The sequence below is a fragment of the Salmo salar genome, chromosome 06 (genome assembly GCF_965601325.2).
Source record: "Salmo salar chromosome 06, fSalSal1, whole genome shotgun sequence".
Classification (NCBI taxonomy): Eukaryota; Metazoa; Chordata; class Actinopteri; order Salmoniformes; family Salmonidae; genus Salmo; species Salmo salar.
The window spans coordinates 31,697,896-31,716,453 of NC_138296.1; the positions used below are offsets into that span (position 1 = coordinate 31,697,896).

The 18,558-nt window shown below is 43.5% G+C and overlaps 2 protein-coding genes and 2 long non-coding RNA genes across 7 annotated transcripts; 3 read left to right on the forward strand and 1 right to left on the reverse strand.

Annotated features, from left to right (window-relative positions):
- Positions 1-265: 265 nt before the first annotated feature.
- LOC106601606 (RUN domain-containing protein 3A) lies at positions 266-15,269 on the reverse strand. 2 transcript variants are annotated; one of them, XM_082976455.1, is made up of 11 exons: positions 15,035-15,269; positions 5,444-5,559; positions 4,995-5,128; positions 4,773-4,858; positions 4,580-4,669; positions 4,410-4,490; positions 4,130-4,295; positions 2,584-2,741; positions 2,325-2,444; positions 1,781-1,872; positions 266-1,418 (listed from the first exon to the last, which is right to left on the reverse strand). In XM_082976455.1, exons 1-11 carry the CDS (start codon positions 15,139-15,141, stop codon positions 1,234-1,236), a joined length of 1,335 nt encoding a protein of 444 aa, XP_082832581.1. In that variant the 5' UTR covers positions 15,142-15,269; the 3' UTR covers positions 266-1,233. The 2 variants fall into 2 exon arrangements, with proteins under 2 accessions (XP_082832581.1, XP_045576086.1); XM_045720130.2 differs by having other exon boundaries at positions 266-1,476; positions 15,035-15,262.
- Positions 6,106-7,462, forward strand: LOC145879824 (uncharacterized). The gene has a single exon (XR_014392635.1). It is a non-coding gene; the product is annotated as an uncharacterized LOC145879824 (long non-coding RNA).
- Positions 7,556-12,799, forward strand: LOC123743420 (uncharacterized). 3 transcript variants are annotated; one of them, XR_014392634.1, is made up of 3 exons: positions 7,556-8,718; positions 9,464-9,571; positions 10,736-12,799. It is a non-coding gene; the product is annotated as an uncharacterized LOC123743420 (long non-coding RNA). The 3 variants fall into 3 exon arrangements; XR_006770190.2 differs by having other exon boundaries at positions 9,464-12,799; XR_014392633.1 differs by lacking the exon at positions 9,464-9,571.
- Positions 15,270-15,624: 355 nt separating the features above from the next.
- LOC106606873 (E3 ubiquitin-protein ligase RNF113A) lies at positions 15,625-18,522 on the forward strand. The gene is made up of 10 exons (XM_045720132.2): positions 15,625-15,776; positions 16,084-16,163; positions 16,250-16,348; positions 16,498-16,605; positions 16,762-16,871; positions 16,981-17,087; positions 17,220-17,309; positions 17,416-17,509; positions 17,592-17,698; positions 18,342-18,522. Exons 1-10 carry the CDS (start codon positions 15,674-15,676, stop codon positions 18,407-18,409), a joined length of 966 nt encoding a protein of 321 aa, XP_045576088.1. The 5' UTR covers positions 15,625-15,673; the 3' UTR covers positions 18,410-18,522.
- The last annotated feature ends 36 nt before the right edge of the window (positions 18,523-18,558 follow it).

Consider the following 18,558-nt stretch of genomic DNA (forward strand, 5'->3'; position numbering starts at 1 on the left):
TCAAAGCCGATAGGCAAAATCTGGGCGATGGTCCTGCAGGTTTGCAGCACAATGTACTGAAATCAATTACTTTTTTCTTGGCCCAATAGCTTACTAACACACTTGTCTCAACTAATCAAGGTCTGCTTAAATGGAATCCTTTCATTAGTAGAAAATCATAGTATTACAGATGTATACTGTTGAAATCAGTGGATTAGTTGAGGGTAAACATACTTTAATAACATTTACGCACCTTGCAGAGAAAAAAATACTCACTGTAAAGGGATTGACATAACAAAAATAAGGCTGTTTATTGCAACTAATAGCATAGGTCATTGAACAAAAATAACCAAATATGCACGTGTAAAAATAACAGAACACTTGATTTATAAAATCAGATTCATCAACAAAATATAAAAAGCAAAGTGACAATAAAACTGTTGATAGACAGACGTAACCAATTGCTGCACACATGAACACATACTGAAACAGTAATGTCTGACTGCTCAAGCAGGTCAATGATTTGGAGATTCAGGCCATCCAAAACCCAGTATAATGGAGGAACAATGCCAATATCATTCAGCCACATGCATCAAATACACATCTAGCCACTATGTTAGCAACACTCAACCTGCATCCACTCACAAACACCTAAGAATAGCTGATGTTGTTGTTAGAATTCAGTTCAGCCTTCTCCTCCAAGTGTTCTGACTTAATCGCAAGTGCGTCATTCCAGTTTGTCTGTCATTTTGACAGGCAGGCAGGAGGATTGTATAGGCTGAGGCAGGGCTGGGACACACAGACAGTACAATGACCAGATGTGTCAGGTGCAGAGAAAGAGTTAGATAAGGAGATCTAGAGGAGAGGAGAATTTAAATAGATAAATAAATACATGCTTTTGGATAGTTTTGTAGCTTTGAATTGCGCTAGTTAGATGTGTCCAAAAGGCATTAAATACAGGCCAACATTTTGACATAGGAATTCACACACACACAGTGAAAGAGTAGGATGGACAGTGTGAGGATATGAGAGAGGGTGTGGGTGAGGAGGGGCACAGAAGAACTAGGATCCTTTAAGTTTCATTATAACTTTAATTTAATCCACACAAAAATCCAGAAATATTAAAGAGCTTTTCCCCCTCTAATCTTTGCAGACATGAAGCAGTGGGTTGAGTGGAGTTGGTTGGAGAAGGGTTTGGTTGAAAAAGGGTTTTGTTGGTAACTGTGTTAATAGTGACAGTAGGTAGGTAGATGTTCATGATCTATTGAGTGTCTCCAGGTTGAGGCAGGCGGGTGGGGTTGGTTGGTTGTTGGCTTTGCGCTGGGCAGACAGAGCTCTGTTGGCATGGCGCCCCCTAGCTGGGGGAGAGTGCAGGGCTGGGTTCCATGCTGATGTTGACCAGACACTCACTGGACTTGAGGCTGGACATGGACTTGCAGCTGGGGAGAGAGGCCAGAGAGCCACAGAGACCTATCATAGAAGGGGTGTAGTCTTTTCCTACAGAGAGAATAGACAAAACACAATACAACTCTGTCCCTAAAGCACACTTTGGCTATCAGCATAACTTAAACACCCACACAAAATACACCATAGACACTGTTCAAACATGCCTTTGTATGTGTGTGTTTGTGAGGACATGTGGATGCATTCTTCTAAGTGGGTTTCTGTTTCTGTGTGGTTTTGTGTTGGTGCACGTATGACAGTGGGTGACTCGGTTCACATATTTCTGCATTATCAGTATGCATTGCTGTGCGTCTACAAATGTGTTTGTATAATGTACATTTATCTGTCGAGCACCAACCTGTATCTCCGTTCTGTTGCCCATCTGTCTTCTGGGAATCAGAGTTCAGACTGACGTCAGCTGAGAGCTGCTCCAAACTGTGGAAGCTTCTCCTGAAAGGATGAGTGACATCATGAAATACTGTTACAATAACATCTGTGTAGAAATTGCGTCGACATTTCCTGTTTGCTAAAATTATAATAGTTTGCCTAATTTTAGTTTATGTGACAAAACAAGCAAGTATAGTGTAGAGAATCATTGTACCATCTAAACTGCAGTGAAATATATTTTCCATAACCAAAACCAGCTGGTTGAATATGCTGTACAAAACCGAAAGTAAAAGATGCAAAAATGAAACTTAAGAACGGGAAGCATAGAAATACCACACATAGAACAGATAAACACTTCTTATACTTCTTTTCAATGAGAATGACATGTCTATATCACACATTTCTATGTGAATTTGGTTGGGTCGCCCAAAAAGTTACATATTGCAGCTTTAAAATGTACAGTATCACAAAATCACACACATGCACATATACACACACTCATACAGTAGATATACCTGCGGAAGAGCTTGACGTCCCCCTGGTTGTTGTAGCCTCGTATGGAGGGCCACTGGTTGACCAGAGGGATGGACAGATCCTTAGTCAGGTGGGAGGAATCACAGGGGATGAGGGCAGTGCTGGAAGGAACACGCTTGTGATTAACTCTTAACATCATCTGATATGTTATGTACTGCATTTGTGTGTGTCTGTTTATGATGTTTGTATGTGTCCCCGTCAATGTATACTAGTGTGTGTGCATTTGTATACTGCTCTCACAGTTGTGCCTGCAGCTCCAGTACAATGGACTCCAGCTCCTTCTTCTCCTGCAGGCTCTGGACTCTGAGCTCCTCTAGCCTGGCACTCAGCTTCTTGTTCTCCGTCTCCACGTTCTTCAGCTGGGACTCCCGCAGACGCACCAGCTCCTCCAGGTAGCCCTGCATCACAGACACAGGCACAGACCCAGACACAGACACACAGTTAGAAGATGGGACTGGAGTGCACACAGACTGTGTTCTGCATACCCCAAAAGTACATAAAGTTATTACTCTATATACAGTGCCTTTGGAAAGTATTCAGACCCTTTGACTTTTTCCACATTGTGACGTTACAGCCTTATTCTAAAATGGTTAAAATCAAATAAATTCCTCATCAATCTACACCCAATACACCATAATGACACATTTTAGAAAATGTAGGCAATCTTAAAAACTGAAATACCTTATTTACATAAATATTCAGACCCTTTACTATGAAACTCGAAATTGAGCTCAGATGTATCCTGTTTCCATTGATCATCCTTGAGATGTTTCTACAACTTGATTGGTTTCCACCTGTCGTAAATTAAATTGATTGGACATGATTTAGAAAGGCTCACACCTGTCTACGTAAGGTCCCACAGTTGACAGTGCAGAGCAAAAACCAAGCCATGAGGTCGAAGGAATTGTCCGTAGAGCTCAGAGACAGGACTGTGCCGAGGCAAAGATCTGGGGAAGGGTACCAAAACATGTCTGCAGCTTTAAAGGCCCCCAAAAACACAGTGGTTTCCATCATTCTTAAATTGAAGAAGTTTAGAACCACCAAGACTCTTCCCTGAGCTGCCCGCCCGGCCAAACTGAGCAATCGAGGGAGAAGGGCCTTGGTTATGGAGGTGACCAAGAACCCAATGGTCACTCTGACAGAGCTCTAGAGTTCCTCTGTGAAGATAGAACCTTCCAGAAGGACAACCATCTCTGCAGCACTCCACCAATCAGGCCATTATGGTTGAGTGGCCAGATGGAAGCCACTCCTCAGTAAAAGGCACATGAGAGTCCACTTGGAATTTGCCAAAAGTCACCTAAAGACTCTCAGACCATGAGAAACAAGATTATCTGGTCTGATGAAACCAAGATTGAACTATTTGGCCTGAATGCCAAGCGTTACGTCTGGAGGAAACCTGGCACCATCCCTACGGTGAAGCATGGTGGTGGCAGCATCCTGTTGTGGGTATGTTTTTCAGCAGCAGGGACTGGGAGACTGGTCAGGTTTGAGGGAAAGATGAGCAGAGCAAAGTACAGAGAGATCCTTGATGAAAACCTGCTACAGAGTGCTCAGGACCTCAGACTGGGGTGGAGGTTCACCTTCCAACAGGACAACAACCCTAAGCACACAGCCAAGACAATACAGGAGTGGCTTCGGGGACAAGTCTTGAAATGTCCTTGAGTGTCCCAGCCAGAGCCTGGACTTGAACCCGATGGAACATCTCTGGAGAGACCTGAAAAGCTGGAAGAGATTCTATGCCTCATGTCTTTAGGAATGTAAGGTTATCAGGAGGTCAAAAGGTCACCTTCTGGGCGTACACAATCTTAAACCTCTGCTCCATCTTGCGACACTTGTTCCTCCAGCTCTCCTCGTCGGTGACCAGGGGGATGTAGGGGTGTTCTGGGACACTTTCGTCACTGGCACTGCTGTCCACACTGCACCGGTCATCCTCATCACTCAGGTAGTCATAGCTGTAAGCAGGGGACATATAGCAGGGGAGTTACACACTGCTTGTAGTCATATCTATGGCTAAGCTACTGACTAGTATGACATATATTCACGAAGTGGGCATGTGGTTGTCTCACCTTTGAGTGAACTTCAGGTAAGGTGTGAAGTCAATCACTGCAGGGGACTTCCCATCCAGCGCCTCCCCCTTCAAGCAAAAACTGGACAGAGAAAGAATTGTGAACTTTAAGATAACAATGTAACAAATAATAATGCTATGATTATGCAGGCCTGAGTAATGCTGCCTCACCTGAAGTCTATGGCACTGAGGCCAATGAGCATGCCTGTCAGAACAGTGGCCTCCTCTCTCAGTATGATGGCTCCGTCATCATAGAACCTCCTGCAGTGCAAAGCCTTATGATTAGTTATGTTTTGCATGTTGTTTCTAAGGTAGCTTGGTAGTTAATAGGCTAGATGGGATACTATTTTGTGGTATATCTGACCTGGTTGTCCGTGTGTCCCTCAGGGCCGTGGCCACATACTCAGACAGACGCTTCTCCATCAGCGCCACACGGATCCATGCCCGACCCTGCAGGAAACAATGGAAGGAGAGAAAGAGAGAGAAAGGGGGAGTCAGTGGGAATGAGAACGTGAGTGCCAGCTAAGGGATTTTTTACTCTGAAGCTCTGGTGAGACACACACACACAGATGATCCCCGTCCTTGCCTTGGCTCGTGAGGTGCTGATGTTCTCAATGTTTTCGATGCTGGTGATGCAGTTGTTCTGCACTTTGCTGCATGCCAGCCGGATGTAGTCCCAGAAACTTCGCTGTCCATCTGAGATGAACCAGCTTCCTGGACCTGGTCCAAAGATAAAACACTGACAATGACTCCCATCTCCTACAACAGCCCACACAGTGTCCCTGTCGCTCAACGCACCACAGCAGATTGGCTTTGCATCCAGCACTTTAACTCAGTCAAAACAGATGGGCATGCCATGAGCTCATGTAAAAATCATTACATTTGCCTAATATATATATATATATATATTTATTTATTATGTAAATAAGTAAATAGTAACATTTGAAACTAGGGTAAGCCTTGAGGCTTCCGTATCCTGAATTAGAAGACCGAGAGACTGATGGACACTTCCATGTCCTGTACCTGCCATGTTACCTTTGAAGCGGTGGCTGAGGATGTGTTCCAAGATTGCAGCGAAGTTGACAAACTCCTCGGACGAGTCATCGATGGGCTCAGCTGTGTACTTTTCCAGGAGTGTCTTCACCGAGAATCTAAAAGAGAGGAGAAGAGAGAGACAGAGGAATGAGAAACAAGATAACTACGTACGTATTTGCGAAACTATTATATATGGAATAAAAATCCAAGTAGCAAATAGGTACAGTATGTTGAAAGTAAAGAAATCATGTAAAAAACAACACTAGAAGCAGACAGGCAGAGACAAATGTACTACTGTACTTGACTTGTGCTAAACAATAGCTGAGAGGAGTTCTTTGGGAGCAATGCCATCGAATGCATCTGAGGTCACCCCCAATTGTCTTGTGTGCAACACAATGTCCCCCTTCAGATGCTCCGCAAAGTGTCCGTGACAACAACACAATTAACCCCCTTGTCTCAACCAATGGCAGATGACACGGTTGTCGGCGTGGCAGCCTTTGTTCAGTATGGGCTCCCAGGTCCTGTCCGTCCCTTGGTCTGTTCCCTGTAAGGAACCAGCCGACATCAGAGTATGACCAAATACGACCCCCCCCCCCCCCCCCTCTATACACGGTGGTCTGATCTATTTAGGACAGCTGAAGCCACTGATTTAGTTTGGCTGATGACCTCGAGATTCCACTGCACATCCCACTGAGAGCTAAGCGCTAGAGGCTATGCTGTGCCTGCTGAGTGTAAGCTGAGAGTCCAGGCACAGACTAGGGCTGACTGCCTCTTGTTCCATGGGAAACACTAGCATCACCGAGGGCAAGACTGCCCTGGCAGTGGGCAAAACTTCCATAGCCAGGGGCAAGACCACGGTCGCGATGGGCAACACCTCCGTCTCCAGAGGAGTGACCACCACCTCCATGGGGGACTCCACCATCAGTAGGGAGAAGACCACAGTAGCTCTTGGCCGAGCTAGTTTCACCAGGGGAACCACCACCACCTCCTTCCGGAAGGCTCTGATGCCAAAGCGCAGGACCACCTAGAATAAATGGACAGGAGCTCAGACGCCAGGGCCAAGACTCCCAAAGCAACCAGGACGTCAAAAAAAGACTTGACTGAAGAGGAGGAGTGGAAAGTCACCTTCCTGTCCAGCAAGACTAGCTTCACTAAGGGCAGGATCTTGATTCTGAAGACTAAGTACGCCATCTCCTGGGGCAAGTCCTCTGTCTCGTGGAGCAGAACCACCGTTACCCTGGGAAAGATCACTGTGACCATGGGAAAGACCTCCGTGACACGAGACCAGACCACCAGCTCTCTGACCACTCTGACCTTCACCCATGGAGAGAAGTCTGTGTCTGTGGTCAAATCCAGCCTCACTAGGGGCAGACAAACTACACGGAACATCTACTGGGATTTCCATCTGTGATTATTGTATACGGTTACACTCAAAACAGAGGGACTTTTATCTGGTCAGTTTTAGCAGGTCAGTAGTAGCTTAAATCATGTCCATCTGTAATCAGTTATTCCATGTGTCTGATCAATGTGCAGCATTCTGCAGCTCGAGTGTCAATGAAGCGTTCATGTTTTCAAAGAAAAACATTTAGCATGTCTTTCAAAATGAATTCCACATGATGAGACTATTGTTAGGATGTGTTACGGATCTAACAGGCTTGAAATGAGATATTCAGATGTGTGACAGAGGAGATGAGGTTGGTGGTGTGTTGGCAGGGAGGCAGGAGGACACAGCTGTGTGTGGTGTATGTGGAGACACTGGACAGAGCATGTGTCATCAGTGTGCTGTTCAACAGAGAACCTCAACGGTAATTCTCTGAAAATAAAATACAGTTTAAATGTCCCCATTTGTTATAAAACAACAATTGCATGCTGATTAAATTGGTCTGTTTCAAAGTTGAACACATTACAATAACTATGCTATGTTCAGTTTATAAGGACAGTCTTAAACTAGGAAATGTGTCTGTCATAACTGATTGATTGATGTAACCTGATGCTTATAAAATAACTGCTTCAACACTGCTTGGCTTGATTTTGTTTGTTTGCAAATTTGACTTATTATATAACATACAAGTAGTAGGAAACAAATGATATGTACTGTCCTGAAGTGGAATAATGAATTATTTTCATACTAAAGGACCATAGACAAATGCAATATAAGATTATCTGATCATCTCTACATGGAATAAACAATTTTACGGACACAGACACTTGGAAAAATCCTAAGAGCCACACCCATATTGGAGACCGAAGCCAAGATGCACATTGCACATTTGAGAAGAGCAGACATAGGCCATTGATGGAAAACATGAACTTACGTCAACATCCTTGCCTATATAATAATGTCTCACATTATATGTTTCATGATGCACATGATCCATACAGCTTCACATAGAACCAAGGATTTACAATCAGGGGATATAGGCAACAATGCTGCAGGATCAAGTGATGTCACCACATATTGTCCTCTGGGCAACAATGTCTCCTTCAGCCGCGTCGTGGTGGTGATGGGACAATCGTTCCACTGTACCAAGCCCTCAGATAGGCTACAGCCACCTACGGCTGCCTCTGTCCATTCACAGGGACACATGGGTGGTATGTGGCCTTCCAGAGCCCACGTCTACAAGCTCAACGAAGGCATTATGTGACACGGGGGTAGCACTATCCACACTTAGCATTCTGGTCTACTCTGGACTCTCGTTACTGTTACTATCACACCCAAGCTTTACTGAGCGGGGTGTGCTGCATGAGCGTGAGATGTGTCGCGCCGAGTGAACCCCAAAATCCACCACCTCAGCAGGGTCAGAAATTCAACCTTCTTCTCAATGGGCAACACCAGCATCACCGAGGGGAAGACGGCCCTCTCCCTGGGAAACACCACTATCAAGAGGGGCAAGACCAAGCTCACCGTGGGCAACTCGTCTATCACCAGGGGCAAGAAGACCACTTCTCTGGGCGCCTCCACCATCGCCAGTGCCAAGACCAAGCTCACTATGGGCAATGCCTCCTTCAGCAGGGGCACCACCACCACCTCGTTTCGAAAAGCCTTTTTCGCCAAACGCAAGACCCTCTAGATGAGAAGGGACATCATTGGGTGGAGGGACTGGTGGCTAACTCAACAAAACATAAAGACAACATACAACACCATCACAGGGGACATAAGGACATCACCGCAACATCTACACAGGCTATATCTAAACTGACTTCTAAAACACTGGATTATTTTGCTTTGGACCATTTTACTTTTTTGATCAAACAGGATTTTATCAAGGAAACAGGTCAGTGGTTTTAGAATTCATAGATGTGTTCTACTCTACCCATGATTCCAGGTGAGTCTTTGAGTTATGGGTTGTGCAGAAGTCAATGTCTGTTGTACATGTTACTGTTGGACACCCTATTCAGTTGCCTAGAACAAAACTTTGAGAACATTTGGCCTGCTACATTGTTGCAATACTCTATGACAATTAGGCACTTTAGGTATTTCTGCAGTCCTGATATGTCAAGGAAATCAGTAGTTAGCAAGATGGTCATCTCTGATTATCAGTAAAATCAGTTTGTGATTACAACATCAGAATCTAATACTGTAGTTGAATGATTAGAAATTGATAATGTCTCTGGATGTGGAGTTAGAGCGGTAATAACTGATATGCCTTAAATGATAATGGATTGAGTGCCACAGCAAGATACACTTGGTACGATTTGACACTGAAAAACAACTGCCCGGCCTTAAAACAAACATCTTTTGTGCCTCCTCTCACTCCTCTTGGATCTCAGCCAAACCCAGTCTCAGCTCTCTTCAAACGTCCTCTTGTTCTTTTTGCTACCTTTCCTACTGTACTTACGTTCAGTTGTGCTTCATTTACAATACAATTTAGGATCAGGGTTCTCTAATTTGTCCAAAATAATCTCAGAAGATTAGGATTGACAGCTCTCAATCACAATTTTATCTCTTCCCCACTTTCTCTGACTAACTCTCTCCCTCATCGCCCCCCCTCTCCTCTCCTCTCCTCTCTCCCTCTCCAGTCTTGGCCTAACCAGCAGGATCAGCTGACACTGGAGGATTCCTCCCTGGCCACGGCCATGTGAAGTGAACACTGTTGGTGTGATGCTGTGTTTCAGATTCTCTACTGGGTGTGTGTGCACCTGGAGGATCCCTCCCATAGGGGAGATGAGCTCAGCCAGGGGAGGAGATGCAAGCCCTGTGTCTATGCACCATGCAATATCATGGGAGGAGATAGTATTAGTTGACTTATTTGCTCTGACGGAGAGATTACAAACGTTATGACCAAAATAATGTGTCACATCAAGCAATATCGATAGATGGAAGGGTGTGCCTCACATCTCAGTGAAGTGAATGTGAATTTGGAGGAGTACAAAAAGTAGAAAAATAGAGGTGCTGGGAAGAACTGAAGGCATAATTCATAATAATGAACATGATGAGGGGATGTGATATGAAGGATATAGTATGTCACAGAGACAGTAGATATGGTAATAGGAGAGGAGGAAGGTGGGGAAAGGTTCAAGTGACATCTGAACTTGTATAATAGTGTATATATACTGTAATGTGAAGTGGTTGGTCCTGCTGGTAACGTTCACATTGCAATGCCAATGAACCTTGCTTATGTTTAGTAAGGCAGAGGTCATCTGTGCAATAATATGCTAGAAATATGTGAAAACAAGAGGGAAACAAGAGGATAATTAGGCTGAAAAAACACCAATATTACGATCATAATTTGTTATTCTAGGATGGCAGGCTCCAAGTGCTGCTTTAATGTGCACAATGAACAATGGGACAGCCACTTCTGAGTGGATGAGAAGGGTTTTTATGAGGAAAAAAGTAGAGCAGTGGAACCCTGAGGCTGAGAGAGAGAGGGGCAGAGAGAGAGGCTGAGGTAGAGAGAGGGGCAGAGAGAGGTAGGTAGAGAGAGGGGCAGAGAGAGGGGCAGAGAGAGAGGGGTGAAGAGTGGGACCATTTGTGGTGCTTTGCCATTGTTTAACACAAGAAAGGACACACTCAGAGTGAAGAACCATACTGTACAGTCCCTCACAGAACACACATTCAAATTTAAAATACTTTACAATCATTGTGCAGCTGGTTCCACTTTATATGTCCTCCTCGGGATATTGCAACAGAGACAGTAATGGCACATTCTCCCCAGCCACACCCAAAACAATTAAAGGCTTCAACAGACAAAAGATGACTTGCTCTTCCTTCTCATCTCACCCACTTTTATTTACAGCGAGCAAGAGGGTAGGACCTCCAAATCTTTAACCATCTTATTTATGTTTTCTTAGGTTCAACGTGTTGGCACCAACAGTGTTCATCCAGTCATGGACCTCGTCATGAGAGCTCTTAGGCCAGAATATGCAACAACAAAGTAATATATCAACTGGCCTGTAACAACATTCCCTAGTGATAGCTGTTTCTCCTGGTTTGGCCTCTTTTCAATAAGGTAAAATAGCAGCTATTGGTACAGTCTGTTTCTCTCAGATGAACCAAGTACAGATGACACTCTGGTCCCGCCATGTTTTAAAAACATATGTAGCCCATAGCAACAGCTATACTATTATGTAAGACTTATTTTATTCTTGACATTTTATTATTATTCTGGCCATGGTAAATACTTATAAATGAAAGCCAGCTTAAGGCATGAGTGGTATCTCCTTCAAAAGTAATTTTTTCTCAGGACTTGAAAAGTTGATGGTGCCAAGTTCCAACTGAGATTTCTTCAGTCATTTTCAAACACACATCAAATTAGTACATGAATACATGAGACTTTTCCACTTGGAGAGTACCAGCTGGACCATACTATATATCTATGACCTCTGCTGACTTAACTATTGACCTAAGACCTTTGACCCAGGGAAGCAACAATAGTTCCCTGTGATGTTGAGAGTATTTCCAGATTTCTGTCACTGTACTGTCTATTGCTGTGCATGGAAATCTCTGTCATCAAAATAAGTTCAGTCGATGAAACATGATGTAATGGGGAGGTCACTTTGACACATCAGATCACTGCATTTTAGAAGTCACTATATCTTGGCTTTGGTGTCAAAAACAGGGCCAACCCATGAGATGTGCCATCACAGAGTAGGTCTACTAGTATTACTGAGCCCTACTATATCAGTATAGCACTAAAACAACCATGTTAATGACTTGGAGGAAGAGCTTTGAATGGGAGTGTGATGCCAGTTTGGCAAAATCAATTATGATCCCTGATGACAAATTGACATGGGGATGAAGCTCTGGGTCCAGCATTTCACCAAGGGTCAATGACACAGTAAACGGATTCAAATTCAGTAATCAAGAACAACTCTGTATGATAATAGAGCATTCACAAATAGGCCTCAAGACAAGGATTTACTTCCAAAAAATGAAAAATAGGAAGTCCAAACATGTTAATCTATGTGTGTCGATGTCTGGTAAATGTGTATGTTGTGATAGTGGAGGAAATGTTTTGTATTCAAATTGAATATGTACACGTGCATTAGTGTTAGAAGAAGGATCATGCTTGGGCTGGTGTGCTAACTGAACACTAATTTGGGCTTCGTTGGGAGGGATGGCTAATGATCTGAAGATAACTGTGTCCATATCAGTCAAACCTTTTTCATGACTCCCTCCGTTACTCTTGGCATTAGTCTGGAGCACAGATCCACCCTCTATTCTTTGCCCCAAGGCTGCCCTGCTCTGTCCTGCTGGTAGCCCTGCCTATACAATGAGACACACACAACATCAGCCTGACTCTATGCACAGCCAGAGGTCCTGAGGTCACAAACATTCACAACCTTTGTCAACTTGAACACCACCTGGGACAAGGGCTGTCATTGGCTGAAACATGGAAGTGGTACACATCTGTCTGGCAGGAAAAGAGGCCTCTATGACTTACAGCCCATCTTAGACTGCACAATACAAAAGGTAGACTTGACATCGACACAGATGCTTTCAGATATTCAAAGCCTGGGGAATACATGTATTACCCTTGCATTAAACTTAATTCATAGCTCTCATTGAAAAGTAATTCATGTCTTTCCCAGTGGAGAAAACTGTATGATTAGCATTACTGATGAAAAACTGTTGTGAACATTTTTTGGTTTGTTTTGTGTCCTGTGCCTGTGTCTTTAAATGTCTTGGATTAAATGTTCTTGGCACGGTCTGTGTCTGAAAAATGACCGAACTGCAACAAATGTCTCTTTGTTCTCTCACTAATCCTTCTTGGAGTCTGAAGTCTGTCTTTGAAAACATTCTTTATTTCTGGTCATGATCTATGTCTGTTCTATGTGTTCCATTACACTGTGTTCCACTAAATGCAGACAGAACCCTTGACAGAGAGGTGCTGTAATTAAAAGTGCTTGATCGTGTTCCTGGAGTTTTCATTTGTCTCTTTATTCTTCTATCCAAGCAGCAAACAAACACTAAACTCAACATGTCATATCATGAGGATGTGGCCAATGTCGATGTCATCGGATTGGAAGGATGGCAAGATATCCATGATTAGAAACAATGTCATGAACCATATAAGCCTACCAACACTACACATAGAATGCGTAACTCCTTTTCTGCTAATTTCTTTGTCTAGAAATTATTTAGTGAGAGCACCAGGAGCTTGAGTGATGTCACTCCCGTTGGTCCTCTGTCAAACAATGCCTCCCTCAGGAGATAAAATGTGTCCCTGACGGCAAGACAATGGGTCTCCTGGCCGCTCAGAGTGACAGCACACACTGGACACATACATGCCTCATCTGATAGGTTCACGTCTCATCATGAGGGTGCCCACAGATAATATATTCACATCGCTAACATACAAGCTACAAGCCACAGACCCACACGTTTCTGAGGCAACAATCCAGTTGATGTTCCTACTGGAGCTCCTTATATGAAGACAGGGATATAAACCATGATGACTCACCATGGTACATGTTAACACACAACGGACATGAAGACAGGGATATAAACCATGATGACTCACCATGGTACATGTTAACACACAACGGACATGAAGACAGGGATATAAACCATGATGACTCACCATGGTACATGTTAACACACAACGGACATGAAGACAGGGATATAAACCATGATGACTCACCATGGTACATGTTAACACACAACGGACATGAAGACAGGGATATAAACCATGATGACTCACCATGGTACATGTTAACACACAACGGACATGAAGACAGGGATATAAACCATGATGACTCACCATGGTACATGTTAACACACAACGGACATGAAGACAGGGATATAAACCATGATGAATCACCATGGTACATGTTAACACACAACGGACATGAAGACAGGGATATAAACCATGATGACTCACCATGGTACATGTTAACACACAACGGACATGAAGACAGGGATATAAACCATGATGACTCACCATGGTACATGTTAACACACAACGGACATGAAGACACACAGTGAAGAGGAAGCTTACAGTATAGATGCATAAGGACTCAGAGATAAGACACATTTGGGTATTTTGCAAAAATACATATGCACTCTTGAAATAATTATATATATATATATATATATATATATATATATCATTATTTCAAGAGTGCATATGTATTTTTGCAAAATATATACATACATACAATTGAATATAGTATTATATTAATTTACATGACAAATGTTTATCATCATGAAGTATTCACATTAATTATGCCTTTACAAATAGGAATATTCTAGGATGGAGCACTGATGATACATTAGCCTACATTGGATAAAACATAACTTGGTGAAGGAGAAGTTATCAAATAGCATTCCCATGACAACCAGACACAGGTGTATGACTGCTATGCAATTATATTATCAGCAGTATCAGCTGTAGGTATCAGTTACTCTGGTATAGATGAGCTGGCAAAAATGTTGTAGGCCTATACTTTTTTCTGAGAGCTCTCTCAGGCCACCGGGTGAAATTCCTCTGGGTGTGTTTAGTGCATAATGAGTACAGCACAGCAGCATTCAATGACCATAATAAACATCCGATTTCACTGTGATGTCATTATCTCGGAGCAGCATTTCTATAAGCGGTAAATAATGTCCTCGTTCCAAGAAGGTTGTCGTCGTTGCTACATCACCGACCTGGGGAATTCCGGTGGACCAATGCCCTCTCCAACATAGGCCTCACACACCCCTTTTAATCCACTTTCCTTTCAAATAGGCCGACATAGCGGCGGAGACAGCGGGGTGTCCACCAAGGTGAAACCGCATATGTGGCTGTTAATGTATAAGGCGATCTGGTTCTCTCTCACCGTTATTTACCAAGATAAAAAAAACGTTAAACATTTATCCATTTAAATTTCCACAAGTAGCCTAATGTATAGGCTACCACAGTGCCCATATCTGTGAAATATGTTGCCTTTTGTTTTTCTTTTCGTTTTTTTATGAGAATGTATGATTGGGAACAAACAACACAGGACAGAGCTGGCACTAACGCTTAACTATTGCAGCAGCAAATTATTCGAACGCTTCATACATTGCAGCCTAAACCATTACACATGTATCTCCATGCATGCATTCACTAATATGTGTGGTTAACATGACGTGCCAACCACACGAAACCTCTGCTCCCCTGTGTTTACCTGCATACGGTGATGAGATTTCTTCGCTCCACGCCGACGCTCCGAGAAGATGCCTTTTTCGATGTCAAACCCATAGCCATTGCTTTTCGGACACAGCCGGATTCCATTCAGCGGCGGTACGGAGCCTTCCGGTAGTCCAGCACCACCAAGACCCCTCCCTCCGCAGGCCTATGCCATATATTCCGCTGTCCTCAGTTCTCCGCGAGAAGCAGATGCTTAATTAGTGGGCTCTCTCAACTACCAACGATGGAGTTGTGCAGGGTGAATAGACAGAGAATATAATTAAAATACCCTCTGCATCAAGATACCCAATGCACATAATGTTGAATTAGCCTACATAAAATATCCCATCATTTAATAATCCTACATTTTATCATAATGTGCTTTGCGGTTTTATAACACTATAGAAAAATGATAACTGACTATATAGGATATTATTTAGTTGCGCCACAACATATCTACAAATAATATGTAAGAAAACAATTAGAAATTGGCATGAAATAAATGCTAATGTAGTCTAGTTAATTGTATATGTTGTGCTGTAGATAAGTGGCCACAGGGTGGAATACTGTGGCTCCTCTACGCTAGAGGTCGCTCTAAAGTCGTTACGTCACCATGTTTTTGTAAACAGAATGAAAGATGGCGGAGTCAGGGGAACCCAAGGCAACATGTACTTTTCTATTTAAAAAATCTACCAAAAAATGCAACGCTCGGAAGAGAAAAGCCAGTGACAGCGACAAAGGTGAGCTACAGTGTTTGAGTCCAGCTCAGTGTTGTTTCAAAAGCTAACCAAAAGACTGCATTGTGCATGAAAACAATGGCTATTAGTAATAGTCATTGAGCTAGCTATAGTAGCTAACTAACCTAGTTAGCTAACATTTGAAGTTTATTTAGTCAGGCGTTAAGATTGGGCTAAGTAAAAGCAAAACTACTGCCAACTATAAAACACCCAAGCCATGGAAATGATTGTGCAGGTGGCCGAGTACTGTAAACACGGAAATGTCCCACTCACATGCTGATGTTTGCCTCATTGCATCCTCCATTGTCAGATGGCAACAGTGACGAAGACAAGAATGCCGTCGTCAGAAAAGAAAAAAAGACGGGTTCAGCAAACCCTATGATTCAAAGGGTAACGACGCATGACTGACTACAAACGAATCAGTCTTTATACGAAACATTTTTTATAGTGTGAAATCATTCTTCTCTTCTCCCCAGACCAAAAAAGTAGAGAGAGAGGAGCTGTCATCTGCTGAAAGTGACGAGGAGAAAGAAAGAAAAAAAGTCACTGTCGCTTACAAGTCCACACGGTCAGCGGTGAGTTATTTTGAAAAAGACCTCTACCCATTAATCTATTCATTAATTAATCTATTAACAATGTTTTGTATTTATACCCTACCTACCCCTTTATTGCTCAGCCCCGTATAAAGCTATCAATCTCGTCCTCCTCCCTTCGCTGTGTATAGAAACCAGAGGGGCCAGATGACATGGGAGCAACTGCAATCTATGAGCTGGACACAGCAAAGGACAATGATGCTCAGGCCATCTTTGAGAGGAGTCAGAAGATCCAGGAGGCAAGACATCTGTCCCTTGTTGGAGGAACTTTGTTTCCTTCGTGTATCTACATCTTAGTATTTTATCATTTGCATTCTTCCCCCAGTTTTGTTGTAAATTGGGACAGCGTTGGTCCGCAAATGCTTAATTAGGGTCTATATCCTCTCCCTCACCAGGAGCTGACCGGTAAAGAGGATGATAAGATCTACAGAGGAATGAACAACTACAAAAAGCACATCAAGCCCAAAGACTCCACCATGGGAAATGCATCCTCTGGCATGGTCAGGTGTGGATGCATGTTATGTGACAGAGTAAAGTTGAAATGTCTTGGGGAAAGGTTAAATTGTTTTTGCTATGTATTTGCATCATCTGTGTTTTCTCTTTTCTTTTGTCAGGAAGGGCCCAATCCGGGCCCCAGAGCACCTGAGGGCTACAGTGAGGTGGGACTACCAGCCAGACATCTGCAAGGACTACAAAGAGACTGGCTTCTGTGGCTTTGGAGGTGAGTGGGACTTTGCTGGAAGGTTGCCTCCCCCAATGTCGAGCTTTGCATAGGTCCTCCTTTCCCAACATGAATTAATCATCTGTGGAAGTCTCTGAAAGTCTCCTTTGTGTGTTTCTTTTCCCCTCTTAGACAGCTGCAAGTTCCTCCATGACCGCTCAGACTACAAACATGGCTGGCAGATTGAGAGGGAGCTGGACGAGGGGCGCTATGGGGCCAACGGTGCGTTCACAACAGGGGAGAAACACAGGGCTGTGTAGATTTAAGATTCATCAGATTAGAGAATTGATGTGATACAGCTGTTCAGTAATGTGTGGTCTGTATGTAGATGATGAGAACTACGAGGTGAGCAGTGACGAGGAGGACATGCCCTTCAAATGCTTCATCTGCCGGGAGTCCTTTAAGAACCCCGTCATCACCAAGTAAGACAATGCTCCTTAAGAACTCCATTGTGTGTAGAGAAACTTCCAGCTAATCAAACCACTCATGTCTTGTCTCCCGCAGGTGTCGGCACTACTTCTGTGAGACCTGCGCGCTTCAGCACTACCGCAAGTCCCAGCGCTGCTATGTGTGTAACGTCCAGACCAACGGCGTCTTCAACCCAGCTAAAGGTGAGGATAATGCATCTCAATTACCATGGTCAGCATAGTGGTATGGCATGTACATTAGGGAATGGCCATGGATGGTCCACCAAAGCATCACTTTGAGCGAAGAAAACAAAACTAAAGCTACAGTAGTTTGTTGTTGACCATGGAGCTTATGTTGCCTGACTCCTCAAGCTGAATTCCTCTATCGTTCGCTACATACTTCAGTCTGAGACCACAATCATTGAAGTCGTTTGTGGTGACGTTAAAATGAGTGGTGTTGTACAAAACAAGGTCATCAGCAATTGGATAATCTCTTACCAATCAGAGTATCAATGACACATTTTCTAAATGTTGCTTTACCCACGTGTGTTCTGGCCCAATCATAGGTTTCTGGGTCCAATCAGACAGTCTAGAATGTATTTCCATTCTAGAAATCTTAGGGGAGGTACTCGGCTCCAGAAACTCATGTCCATTGGCGTGGAGTTTGGCCGGAGCAAGGAGTTTTGGTAGACAGGCAAGAGCTTATGCACATCGGGTAAAGGACTAGTCTCTAGTCAGTCAAATAGAAAAAGCTCACTGCTCCTTGAATATTCATGCCCGAGGCTGTGTAAGGCAGAGTGGAGTTATTGAGCTCCAGGCAGTAGCCCTAAGTGTTCTCTCTCTACAGAGTTGGCAGCCAAGATCGCCAAACACCAAGCCATGCTAGACCAGCCACCCTCTGATGAAGAAGATTAGCAATCTACTGTAAATACAGTACCTGTCCAATTCCATCAGTGTCTGTCTCCTCACCACTGTGTTGTTTCATTGTCAATGTCAAGCCTTCTGGAATAAAACTCGATTTTTAAATAGCTTTTGAGTGATTATTTACAATACAGTGAGAGCCA